The 11,931-nt window shown below is 42.8% G+C and overlaps 1 protein-coding gene across 1 annotated transcript; it reads right to left on the bottom strand.

Moving 5' to 3' along the window:
- Nucleotides 1-398: 398 nt before the first annotated feature.
- On the bottom strand, nt 399-10,242 carry LOC131901001 (tripartite motif-containing protein 30A-like). The gene is made up of 7 exons (XM_059252321.1): nt 9,811-10,242; nt 7,669-7,764; nt 6,808-7,038; nt 3,543-3,565; nt 1,610-1,710; nt 1,311-1,337; nt 399-1,111 (listed from the first exon to the last, which is right to left on the bottom strand). Exons 1-7 carry the CDS (start codon nt 10,228-10,230, stop codon nt 525-527), a joined length of 1,485 nt encoding a protein of 494 aa, XP_059108304.1. The 5' UTR covers nt 10,231-10,242; the 3' UTR covers nt 399-524.
- Between the last annotated feature and the right edge of the window lie 1,689 nt (nt 10,243-11,931).

Raw genomic sequence — 11,931 nt, 5'->3', positions numbered from 1 at the left:
ATTGGAGATGTTTCCTTCTAAAGTTTGGATGAAGCACATTGTGGTTAACCCGACATACCACTAAGGGCTCATTCCTAGGCTAGAGACTCCTCCATATAATTTTCAAAACTAGTGGACAAGCTGGAGAAGAACTTTCTTTCATCCGTTGTCGGGGGCAGAAGGATGGGCTTGTGCAGACACGGCAGAGCTGAGTCGAGTGGCTCAGTGGTAGAGTACCTCCTCAGCATGCACAAGGCCCTGCCTTCCCTCTGTGGCACCACAAACCAGGAAGTGGGGTTAGCAGAGGCTTCACCTCACCTAATGAGGAAAGAGTCACTTTCTTTGGGAATATGGGAAATGATGAATTATTGCCTTGTAACCAGACAAGCAACTGGATCAAGGAAAAGAATCCATGCTGGTTTGTATTGAGAACTGAAGTTTATTAAAAGGGAAAGAGCAAAGGCAGAAACAGTTATGATGATGCCAGGGAGCTCAGGCATATGAGATACATCAGACATGGGGCACTGTGCAGTTATGGGTGAGGTTTAGGAGGGTGGTCCACATACTGTCATTGGCTCTGAAGATCCCATAGGATTAAAATATGGATAAACTTCATCAGGGAAGGAAGGTTCATAGAATCTATAGATGAGAGCTCCATAGTTGGAAACATCATAAAATGAGAGAGTACAAGCTTCTCTGTCCAGGAAAACTCCAACACGACTGGGACGACCAGTCAGAGGGAGGACCAAGACACTGGCATTGTGGGTGACAGAACACTCTTCAAAGGCATTATATACAGACCCATTCTTCATCCCTATAACCCAGTAGCCATATTTAGGCTGATAATTTACACGTTTTCTATCATCAAAATTATATTTCATGCTGAGGAACATTTGGGGTAGGGGTTGAGTACGTCTTCCATCATTTAATCCCAGGAGCCAGGCGTCACTTCTAGACACGCGTACTTCCCAGTAGTGTTTCCCTGAGTGGATAGCTGGATATCCCAGGACACCCAAACCATAGGTCTCAGACACTTGCAACCTTCTTCTATGAACATTTTGATAATGTATTTGTCTTTTGTCCACATTAATGACAATGTTTTCCTTGTGTACTGGACGCAGGGTCACCCGAACTGCAGAAAAATGAGACATAAGAGTCACATGAGAGGCAATGTATGGCCTTTTTTGTGATATAAGGAGCTGAAGCCTAAGGAGGGTTCTATAGTCAAGAAGAGGCAGATTGGGAGAAGTAACATGACAAATGAGGGTTAGTTGAGAAATAAACTCTGAAAGACATTAAGAAGACTGGCTGATGGTGTGATTTCTCCTTACCCCAGTAGCCTTGAGCCTCCATGAGCCCTGAAAGGGTAAAATTCACAGCATTAAATGGAGGCAAAGGAATCAAAACATTAAATTCAATCTCCTCTCTAAATTAGGGGAAGGTTTAGAAATTATGATATAACATGGGATTATCCCATGATGATGTCCCATTAAATATAATGACATCACTGGGATACACTATCATCTGCTTTTGTGAGTCCCTCAACCCATGTTCACAAACATCACTCTCTTCCCAGAGAGTGCAGCCCCAGCCACCCTAGAATCTGACAGTTACCCACAAGTGTTCTCACCTTGAAACACTTGCAGCATGCCTTTCAGATCTGGAGCTTGGAAGATCCTTGTCTGTTTTCTCGGGACCATATCAGGCTGTTTCAGTCTTAAGGTCTGACTCCTAGGGACAAAACATTGACCTCCACATCTCAGACAGTGTGACCTCTGACCACCACTGACTGACTCCCTATCATTCTAACCATAGATGTCCTGGAGCTCTCCTGAGAATTCTGAGAAGGCGAGAAAGAAAAAGAGAGAGAGAGAGAGAGAGAGAGAGAGAGAGAGAGAGAGAGAGAGAGAGAGAGAGAGAGAGAGAGAGAGTTGACTACTAACTCTGGAGACATGAGAGACATACTCATGAGCCCCCCCCCCCCCACTTACTTGCTGTGGGTGTTGGGAAAGCCTTAATTCCCAGGAGCTCTCTCCTCACCTTTATAGTCAAAAACATGCTCCCCAACTCCTCCTCCCATTCCCCAGAACTCTTAAGACATGATGAGGTAGCGAATTTAAAAAAAAACCAAACTAAGGTAGCTAAAAAATAATGTGTGGGCCATTCATGGAGTCATATGCTTTTAATCCCTGCACTTAAAGAGGGCAGAGGCAGGAGGATCTCTGAATCAGCCTAGTCTACAGCGTGAGTTCCAGGCCAGCCAAGTCTGCACAGAGAAACCCTGTCTGAAAAACAAAACAGAGAGAGAGACAGAGAGATAGACAAATAGAAAGAAATGAGTTTTCAAGGACTATCTAAAGTCGGGTGCAGAAAAGCAGCTCCTGGCAGTAGTGTCATGGAGTTTGAGAAAACCATCTGGAGAAAGCTAAGACTTCAAACCCTGCTGTCAATATGGACACTCTTGACCAGCTTCTGATTCTCTTGATTAATTTTTTTTTTTTTTTTTGTTTTGTTTTTCGAGACAGGGTTTCTCTGTGTAGCTTTGCTCCTTTCCTGGAACTCACTTGGTAGCCCAGGCTGGCCTCGAACTCACAGAGATCCGCCTGGCTCTGCCTCCCGAGTGCTGGGATTAAAGGCGTGCGCCACCACCGCCTGGCTCTTGATTAATTTTTTAAATGATTTATTTATTTTTATTTTATATGTATTGATGTTTTGCATGTATGTGTGTGTGAGCTTGTCAGATCCCCTGGAACTAGAGTTACAGATAGTTGTGAACTGCCATGTGGGTGCTGGCAATTGAACCCAAGTCCTCTTGAAGAGCAGCCACTGCTCTTAACTGCTAAGCCATCTCTCCAGTCCCTCTCCTGATTCTTCAAGTACTTTTGTCACAATGACATAATTTGGCAAAGAAGACAGAAACACCAAATTAATAACATGAGCTCCCTATGTTCAGAAGGAGCCTGATGCTGACAGCCTGGGTGTGACCCTTTACATAGGAGGGTACAGCTTTTCAGTCTTCTGAAGTATGTGGTTCATGTGCAGCAGTTGTGCCCACAGACTTGTCTGTTTTGCAAAATCTAAGTACAACCACAGAGGAACTCTGGATCTCTTCTGTCCTCATGAGAAACACTAATACACAGGAATTCCCCTAATATACAATATTGTGAACATTGATTGCAGACAGAGAAGACATGCCCTAGCTAGGATGAATTGAGGAATCAAGTACTTGTTAATGCAGATCCAGAGCCAGACACAAGCACACAGTATGGACAGAATGATGGAACCACAAGGAGTCTGAAAACATCTATAGCTGCATTTGCCTCTTCCCGCTGCTCAGCTTGACTCTGTATCTCCCCATTACCCAGTCCCTAAAAGAGAATCAAATCTCTTCTCAATAGTTACAAAACAGGCAGATCCTGCCTTTCCCCACCTCCTCATTACTCCAACTTCAGAATAACATTTTGTCTAAATTCCCCCAAACCCATGAGACAATGATTCATGTTGGATATTAAATAATTCTCACCACACAATAGGGCTATTCTTTCCCATCAGCCAAAACATACCTTGTTAGGACAGAATTCACACCCTAGGGAGAAGGAAGAAAATGTAGTTAATAACATATTCTGCATGTGCTTACAAATCCTGCTCACACTCTCACTGGCCCCAGAGACAAAGTCAAAAGAGAATGAAGCCAGTCACTCACAGTTCTCCAAGACATGCTATAATTTTGATGCATGGCTCTTTACTTGACTTATATGTAAATTCATAGACTATTTTTTGTCTCATATTACAAGACATTGGAGAACAAAGATGAATAGTTTGAAAGTCTACATAGGTTTTGTTGTGTGTACAGCTAAACACATAAATACATGACTTTTTCCTAAACACATGTCAGCTATCCATTACCTTATTTGCAACTAACATTTTGATTTAGACACAATTTAATATATTAGTAAAGAAGAAGTCACAAGGAACTGAAGCTTAGAATCTTTGATACTTAAAACCAACTATCCATATCTCTCTGTGTCTTTCTTCTCTCTCTCTAATGTCCTGGCAGGAAAAGAAGTTAATCTAAAGAGACATGTGTCCTCAAGTTGACAAGCAATTGAAACAATGGAATCCTCTGTCCCCTAAACAAGGGAACTTCTCCAGGAATCTCACATTGGGAGAAGGAAATCAGATTCAGCTAGAGGGAGAACTGGCCTCCTAAAAAGATTTCATGCAGTTTTAATTACTTACCAGACCACTCTAAAGTGTGGGACTGTAACCCAGATAATGATGGGAGAATGATGGACAGGACCACACCTTGACTTGGACTCTTCTTATGTATATATCCTTGACTCTCTATTTAAACTTAGATCTCACTTAGGGAAACTGAAGGTAGACAGAGTTTTTTTTTTTTTTTTTTTTCAAGACATGGTTTCTCTGTGTAGCTTTGGAGCCTGTCCTGGAACTCTCTCTGTAGCCCAGGCTGGCCTCGAACGCACAGAGATCCACCTGCATCTGCCTCTTTTTTTTTTTTTTTAAATGTCTATCTTCCTAATGTGGCCACATTAATAATTATCCTTTTTCTGCTTTCCAATATTAATTTGGCTCTTTTATATAGGACAGATATCAAAACCTGAACTACCAGGTCCACTTTGATATGTTAAGTAGGCATCTCAGTTAGTTAGCCATCAGTCCTGGGACTGAGACTGAACATTATGCAAGTATTCTGGCATGTGTGGATTCTACTGGATATTGACAGATTTTTAACTAAAGTTACACTCTTTGAGAAATGTCAACCCCTTCTTCCCAGCAGCTAACAATTGCCAGTAGCTCCTTGGGTGTGGTATAGTGAACTTCCTTAGAAAGTCCACTTTCCGTAGTAGAATGTGGTGTGGTTTACTCTTTCACAGGTCTTGGTCTTGGTGTCACAGGCAATCACAGTTGATATGTGCTGCTGCTAAGCTATGTGCAGAGGTCATTGTTTTCCTTGTACTCATCCACCACCTCTGACTCTTACACTTTCTGTCCTTCTGCAATGATCCCTGGGCCTTTAAATTAGAGATGCAGTATATACATTCCATTTAAAGCTGGAAATTCTGAAGTCTCTTACTATCTCCACCTTTGCCAGCTGTGGGGTTCACTAAGTAACCCTGCTGGCCTAGATGTCACTATATAAACCCGTATGGCCTTGTAGGGTAGCTTCATTTGCTTCTGCATTCTAACTGCTGGGATTGAAGGAGTGAGCCAGCATACCTGGCTTTAGGTTGGGAAGCTTATGTTTCAATTTCATTGTTCTGTACTTCTCACGTTTTTGTCTCTGTGTATGAGAAGCTCTCAAGTCCTGGGATCACAGGCAGTAGATGCTTGGCTACACATGGCTTTCTCTCATATAACAAAAGCCAACAAAAGTAGATCCCATAATAAAAATTCTGGAGAGAACTAATCATTCTAGTTATAGGTGAATTTTGATGCTCAAACTTGTCCTCATAGAGATATCTGTATGTTCATGTCCACTGAGTCATTATCATAGTAGACAAAATAGAGTCAACTGGAGAACTAATCACCAGATGAATGCATAAAAATGATGTGATAGGCATGTCTATTAAAATATTAGACATTCAAAGCAAGAAGTATTTCCATTTTTGGTAACTTGGCTGAATTCAGAGAATTTATGTTATACTAAACCAGGTGAGCACAGGAAAAAAATAACACTAAGTGTTATTATTTAAATATGTATCATGTACAAAAATTGACCTCACAAAAGTAAAACTAGAATTTGGGTCATCAGGGGCTGGAGGCAGAGAAAGGTGGGCAGATTCTTTGGTCAAGAGATACAGTTTCGGGCTGGAGAGATGGCTCAGAGGTTAAGAGCACAGGCTGCTCTTCCAGAGGTCCAGAGTTCAATTCCCAGCAACCACATGATGGCTCACAACCATCTATAATGAGATCTGGTGCCCTCTTCTGGCATGCAGGCATACATGCAAGCAGAACACTGTATATATAATAAATAAATCTTTAAAAAAAAAAAAAAAAAAGAGATACAGTTTCAGACCTGTAGAGAATGGTAGTTGTATTTAGTATCTATGCGAATTACTTAGGTTAGCCATATATGTATGATTCTGTCTAATACATGTGATAAGTGAGTGTTCTCAATCAATAAAATTAACACAATGGAAACCAATAAATTAAAGGAGTATGAAAAGTTCCTAAAACTACCAAGTTCTATAACATTGACAATTGAGATGAAAGAAACAAATTCTTACAGAGATATTCATCACCAGAATGACTTTGGTTTACATTATTTAAAAATGTGATAGAGATAAAATACAATACAAATTTTATGCCTGTAAGGATAAAAGAAGATACCTTTCATCTCAGCAACTCGAAGACAGATTCGGTGAAAACTTTGAGATCTTGGATGGTAACTTCCCTCCCACTAACCATACCAGTGGAATCAGAGGCAGTGGAGATGAAAATCTCTAAACACTGGAGGGGAGGAACAATTTCTACTAATTTGAAATTCAGGTAAAGTGACTAATGACAGTTGAAAATTGCTTCACACATGCTCAGCATTACAGCATGTTATAACTACCCATAATCCAACAGATCTTCTCTCCAAGGTTCAGCTTCTGTACTTCATTTGATAAACTAAAAAATGCAATTTCCCCTTGCCATCCATGCATGCAATGATTCCCCAGGCTCTGGAACTGATTTAGGACAGAGTTCAGGGAGGGCCCAGAGAGCCCTACTGTCCTCACCAGGAAGGTCACAGCAGCACAGAGGGAGGGAAATGGCTTCCAGGTCCTGACTCTCAGATGCTGGGACCTCCTGCAGTCTTACCTGCAGCATTTCCATGGTTGAGCACTGCAAGTGATGCTCCACATCTGAGATGAGGTTTCCCACTGACTCCCTCTGCTTCACTACCTGACTTTCAGACTCTTCCAGGCTGTTTATAGTGTCTTCCTCCTCCTGCTTCAGCTCCTGCAGCTCATTCTTCTCCTTGGAGTCCAGGAATTTCTGAAGTCCTATAAACTCCATGTGAACTTTTTCTACATCACCCTGTATTTGGTACTTCGGGGATAAGAAAAGGGAGAGGAATTCAGACTATCCTAATGGGACCGGAAGACAGAAAAACACAGTTCTGATGGGGAGTTCTCACAGGGAAGTGTGCTTGGGAAGGGAAGGGAGTCTTAGGCAAGCATGTGTCTCCTCTCAGTGTCTGTTGATGACATTCCAAAACAAAGATCTTAGGTCACCTTTACCAAGGCCATCTGAGCCAAAGTGGAATGCTTTGGTGTGAATCAGTTTTCACACAGCTGCCCCAGACTCCTGTTCCTGCCTGTAAATCTCCTCATTCTACCTCTGAACCCATGAGAAGCTAAACCCCAAGAATAGAACTGTGCCTGTTCCCAAGCATCTTCCCCAACAGTCACAGCTACAGAAAGCACCACAGAAGTGAGATCCAGGACCTAGTGCCCACTCTCACCAGACCCCTTCCATGGTGTCAGCTCCCCACATAGCCAGGCTCAGTTGTGATGCACTCAGTGTGCAGCCCCAGCTCCAGGGAACAGGTAGAAAGGAGTAATCAAGGCCTCTTGACCTCATAAACTACCTGGGAATGAAGAGCCAGCCAGGGAGCTTCTTGCCAGGTCCCTCCCAGGCATCAGCCTAACTCCCTTAGAAATTAGGGTCCCCACTTGCCTTCCAGAAAGTTCTCTCCTGTTGAAGGACATCTTCCCATTCATCACATCTTTTCTCATTTGCCCTCTGTTCCTGCAGAACTGCCTGGAGCTTCTCCTGTGGGAGAGGAATTGTAGCCGAGTCAAGATGTGTGCTTAGTAGGACAGTTGTTTTTAACCCAATACCAAGAAACCCTTCTGGAAAGGCAAGAAGCCTAAGACTGTTCTCTTTTTTTAACTGGTGCCATGATTTGTATACATAAAGTATGTAAATCTTCAGTCTCCAGCTCATTTCATTCACCTATTCCTACACACACAATGTTCATACAAAGAACAGAAATCTCTCTTAGTCAATTACCCAAGTACAAACCATTACTTGATTGTAGCATCAGAAAACAGGAATAACTGTTAGTTTTTTTTATCTTTCTTATAAAAATACACACACACCCATCACATACCTGGAAATTGACACCTGCATTGATGTTGTTTTTTAAACTGGGTCTTACTATGTAGCTTTGACTGGCCTGGAAATGTCTGTGTAGACCTGTATACCCTCAAACTCATAAGCTCCAGGGTTATGGGATTGAGTCATGCACCACCACACTGGCCACCTGCACATTCTTTTTCTTTAAAAATTTTTATTCCTAAACAGGGCGGTGGTGGTGGTGCACGCCTTTAATCCCAGCACTCAGGGGGCAGAACCAGGGGCATCTCTGTGAGTTCAAGGCCAACCAGTCTACAGAGCGAGATCCAGGACAGGCACCAAAACTACAGTGAGACCCTGTCTTGAAAAAACAGAAAACAAATAAATAAATAAATTTCTGTTCCTGTAGTTAACGTTTTTTCCTTCACCACAATATTTTTTCATACAGTGTACTGTAATTACAGATTCCCCTGCCCCTACTCCTCCCTGCCTCCCCTCCCATTCAGATCCACACCCTTTATGTGTATTGTTAGGAAACAACCAGTTTAGGGCTTCCTGGCACATACCTTTAATTCCAGCACCCAAGAGGCAGAGGCAAGCAGATTTCTGTGAGTTTGTGGGCCAGTCTGCTCTACAAAGTGAGTTCCGAGGACATCCATGGCTATTGCACACAGAAACCCTGTCTCAAAACCATCTCAAACCCCCCCAAAAAAGAAGAAAACAAACAGTCACTTAAGGAATAATAAGACAATAATCACTACAGCCCAGACTTAACATTGTGAAGAAAGAATCTCCAAATGTGGGCTCAGTTCATTTTGAGTGGTCATCCATCTACTGCTGGGCATGGGACCTGTCCTTAAGAATGGTTTATTTCCCCACTGAGACTGCCCTAAGATAAGTAACTTTTCAGTTATAAGTAGCTATCAATTGGAGATTGCTTTTGGGTTAGGGGTGGGGGTATATGTCCACTTCTTCAAGCTCTAGGATCCCATCTGGTGCAGACCCCTGCAGGCCCTGTGCATGCTGCAGACAGTTTCTGTGAGTTTGTATGTGGGCTCAAAACAAACAGAAAACAAAGACCCAACACAGAGCTTGTCTCTGTGTATCTCATTATGGAGTTCTTTCCCCTCTTTCCAGATGTTTCAACTGCCACATGCACATTCTCTTTGCTGCTGTATGTATTTACTTACTAACCCCATTGTTGATATCACTAGTCTGTTTTTTAGGTAGATGAATGAATCTGACATAAACATTGAAAGAAAATACAGAATAAATTAGCAGCTCTGCTCTTGGTTTTTCTTGGTCATTGACTCAACTTCACAGGGTCAGTTCCAAGATATTTTTTTCTATCTTACTATTTGTAGTCCAGGCTGATTCTTTTGTCTGTTTGCTTGTTTGTTTTTGTTTTTTTTTCTAAACAGGGTTTCTCTGTGTAGCTTTGGAGCCTGTTCTGGAACTCACTCTGTAGCCCAGGCTGGGCTTGAACTCAGAGATCTGCCTGGCTCTGCCTCCTGATCCCTGGGATTAAAGGCGTGTGCCAACAGACCCACAAGACAGATGCTTTTACAATAAAGTAGAATAAATCATCATGTGTTTTTAGGACTCTGAAGGTAGGAAAGGATGGAATGATTATCAAGCCTTGAGTCTATGATGTCCAGGTTATTGACCTGTCACACCAAGTGGAGGTTCCTCATCTGTTACTGTCTCCTGCTCTGTGTCCCACACACTCCCACTTCTTACCTCATACTTATAGGCCACCTCTTCAATGAGAGCTGTTTGGTGACCACGGTGCTCCTGAGACCGCTCACAAAGCCAGCAGATGGCCACCATGTCCTTCTCACAGAAGAGCTGGAGTTTCTCTCCATGTTGTGCACAGACATTCAACTTCTGCTCCTCCTCTGGGCTGGACTTGAACTCTTTTAGACTCTCCCCTATGTTGGCCAATTGTCGATTAGGCCTTAGTTTCCCAAACCGGTAACTCACATGGCACACAGGGCAGACACCCTCCTCTTCTTCGCCTTTGCTGGACTCATAGTTCCGTGTGATGCAGGCTCGGCAGAAGCTGTGACCACAATCAATACTCACAGGTTCCACCATCCGTTCCAGGCAGATAGGACAGATCACCTCCTCCTTGATCATCCCCAGGACTGATGAGGTCATTCTTGCTGTGATCCTGTGTCTGTATCTCCTGACTCCTGACATTTCTGCTCAGGTACCTGTGTGATTGGGATGATGAAAAGGGGGACAAGTAAGAAAGGGAAAATCAGCATGGACGCCGTGTAGACATCAACAGTGACCTCCATGATAAGGGAAAAGAACACAGGAAAGAAATAGGGACAGAAGTTTAGAGACATAGCTAAAGGAGCATTATGTCATACTTTAAAGGCCTCTACTCTAATTTCATCCCAAGTGAAAAATTTCAGATGCAGGGTTGTTGTTTCCTTTTACTGAAGAACAGAAAGAGTTTCCTTCCAATAGCCTTGTGTAACCTACCTTCTATTAAGATCAACTCACGTCAGTCTATTTAATGAGTAATAGAGACTTATTAAGACATAAATTGAGGACATACACTCACGAATACTGAACCGAGTACACAGCTTAAGTCGTCCTCTGTTCTGACCAGGAGCGAATCCACCAGGCAGTCAGATCTGACCAGGAAGCAGGCAGCAGAGAACAGAGGCTCCTGATCCTTCTCCCTTTTCTTTTAAGAGGTCAGGTCGAAGAAGCACCGCCTCCTTTGGGCCTATAGCCCTAGGTTATGGGTGGAGCAAATACCACCACAACCTTCTATCCATCCCTTTCTTTCCAAGGACAAAATCCCATCTTCATGTTAAAAGCATCAAACTACTCATGTGCTCCTTTATCAGCAGTAGTCAGTGTGACTCTCTGATCCTCTCCTTACAAGTCTCTTACCAGAAAGCCTGGTGCTGACCTGGAGTGTACACAGTCCCATCTGCTGATAACATAGGCAAGGATTTCTCTTATCTCATTTAGTAACGGATGAGGTATGTTTTTGTGCACATGGGTAATGACGTCCTGCACTAGACGTACAGAGATGGCCACTTACAAGGCTCATTTGTCTTCAGTACACTGAAAGGGGATGAATACCATCCCTTGCAGTTTTGTTTTGGAGGTCCCTGCTCTACCGCATTGAGTTCACCAAAGGAAAAAGAGGTGAGAGCCAGGACAGAAGAGATAGCCAGAACATTGGCTGTGTGGGATTATGCCTTCAGCCACTGCTGATTCTGAGGAATCTATTGTCTGTAAATGTTGAGAATGTATCTTGCATTGCTTTACATCAAATACAGTGGCTGCCTTTTAAGCAACTGCTGTCCTAATCAGAAACTACAATTCTGTAGCTCCCAGCAGCAGTTTGGCCCCAAGGGCCCCAGCCTGCAGGAATTCTGTTCTCAGGCTCTGGATCGCCCAGGCCCGCAAGGGAAATTTTACCTAGATCTCTATCTTTCTACTGACCTCAGAATTCAAAGGTTGAGGTGAAATTCTTCTTGCTCAGAGGTTGAATAGCAAATAACTAACCCCCTTTCCTTGCTGGGGGATCCCAAAAACTGCTCATCCTTCTGCTCTGCCCACATGGTTCCTCCCTACTACTTCCTGTCAGCTAGTTGCTGACACAGCCTCCTGCCTGCAGGTGAATTGTATTTAATCAAACACATCTCTCATCATTAAACACACTTTCCAGAGCATGAACAAAAGTAACACACCTTGAAATAAGTTTCTACAACAGGAGACTCCATGTATGAATATCAGCAAGATATTCAGTTGAAAACTACATCAAACATTATACTTGAGTGTAAACTAATTTCCCCCATAACCTGTAATATTAATTCACAGACAAAAACC

This window comes from Peromyscus eremicus, chromosome 1, assembly GCF_949786415.1.
Source record: "Peromyscus eremicus chromosome 1, PerEre_H2_v1, whole genome shotgun sequence".
Classification (NCBI taxonomy): domain Eukaryota; kingdom Metazoa; phylum Chordata; class Mammalia; order Rodentia; family Cricetidae; genus Peromyscus; species Peromyscus eremicus.
This window is presented reverse-complemented; position numbering and strand designations above follow the sequence as displayed.

Excerpts from the sequence above, each read along its gene's own strand:
- LOC131901001 (XM_059252321.1), bottom strand. The coding sequence starts at position 10,230 with ATGACCTCATCAGTCCTGGGGATGATCAAGGAGGAGGTGATCTGTCCT. Across the intron at positions 1,711-3,542 it reads GTGAATTCTGTCCTAACAAG|GAGTCAGACCTTAAGACTGA; the intron begins GTATGTTTTGGC and ends TTTTGTCCCTAG. Across the intron at positions 1,112-1,310 it reads GGAGGCTCAAGGCTACTGGG|TTCGGGTGACCCTGCGTCCA; the intron begins GTAAGGAGAAAT and ends ATTTTTCTGCAG.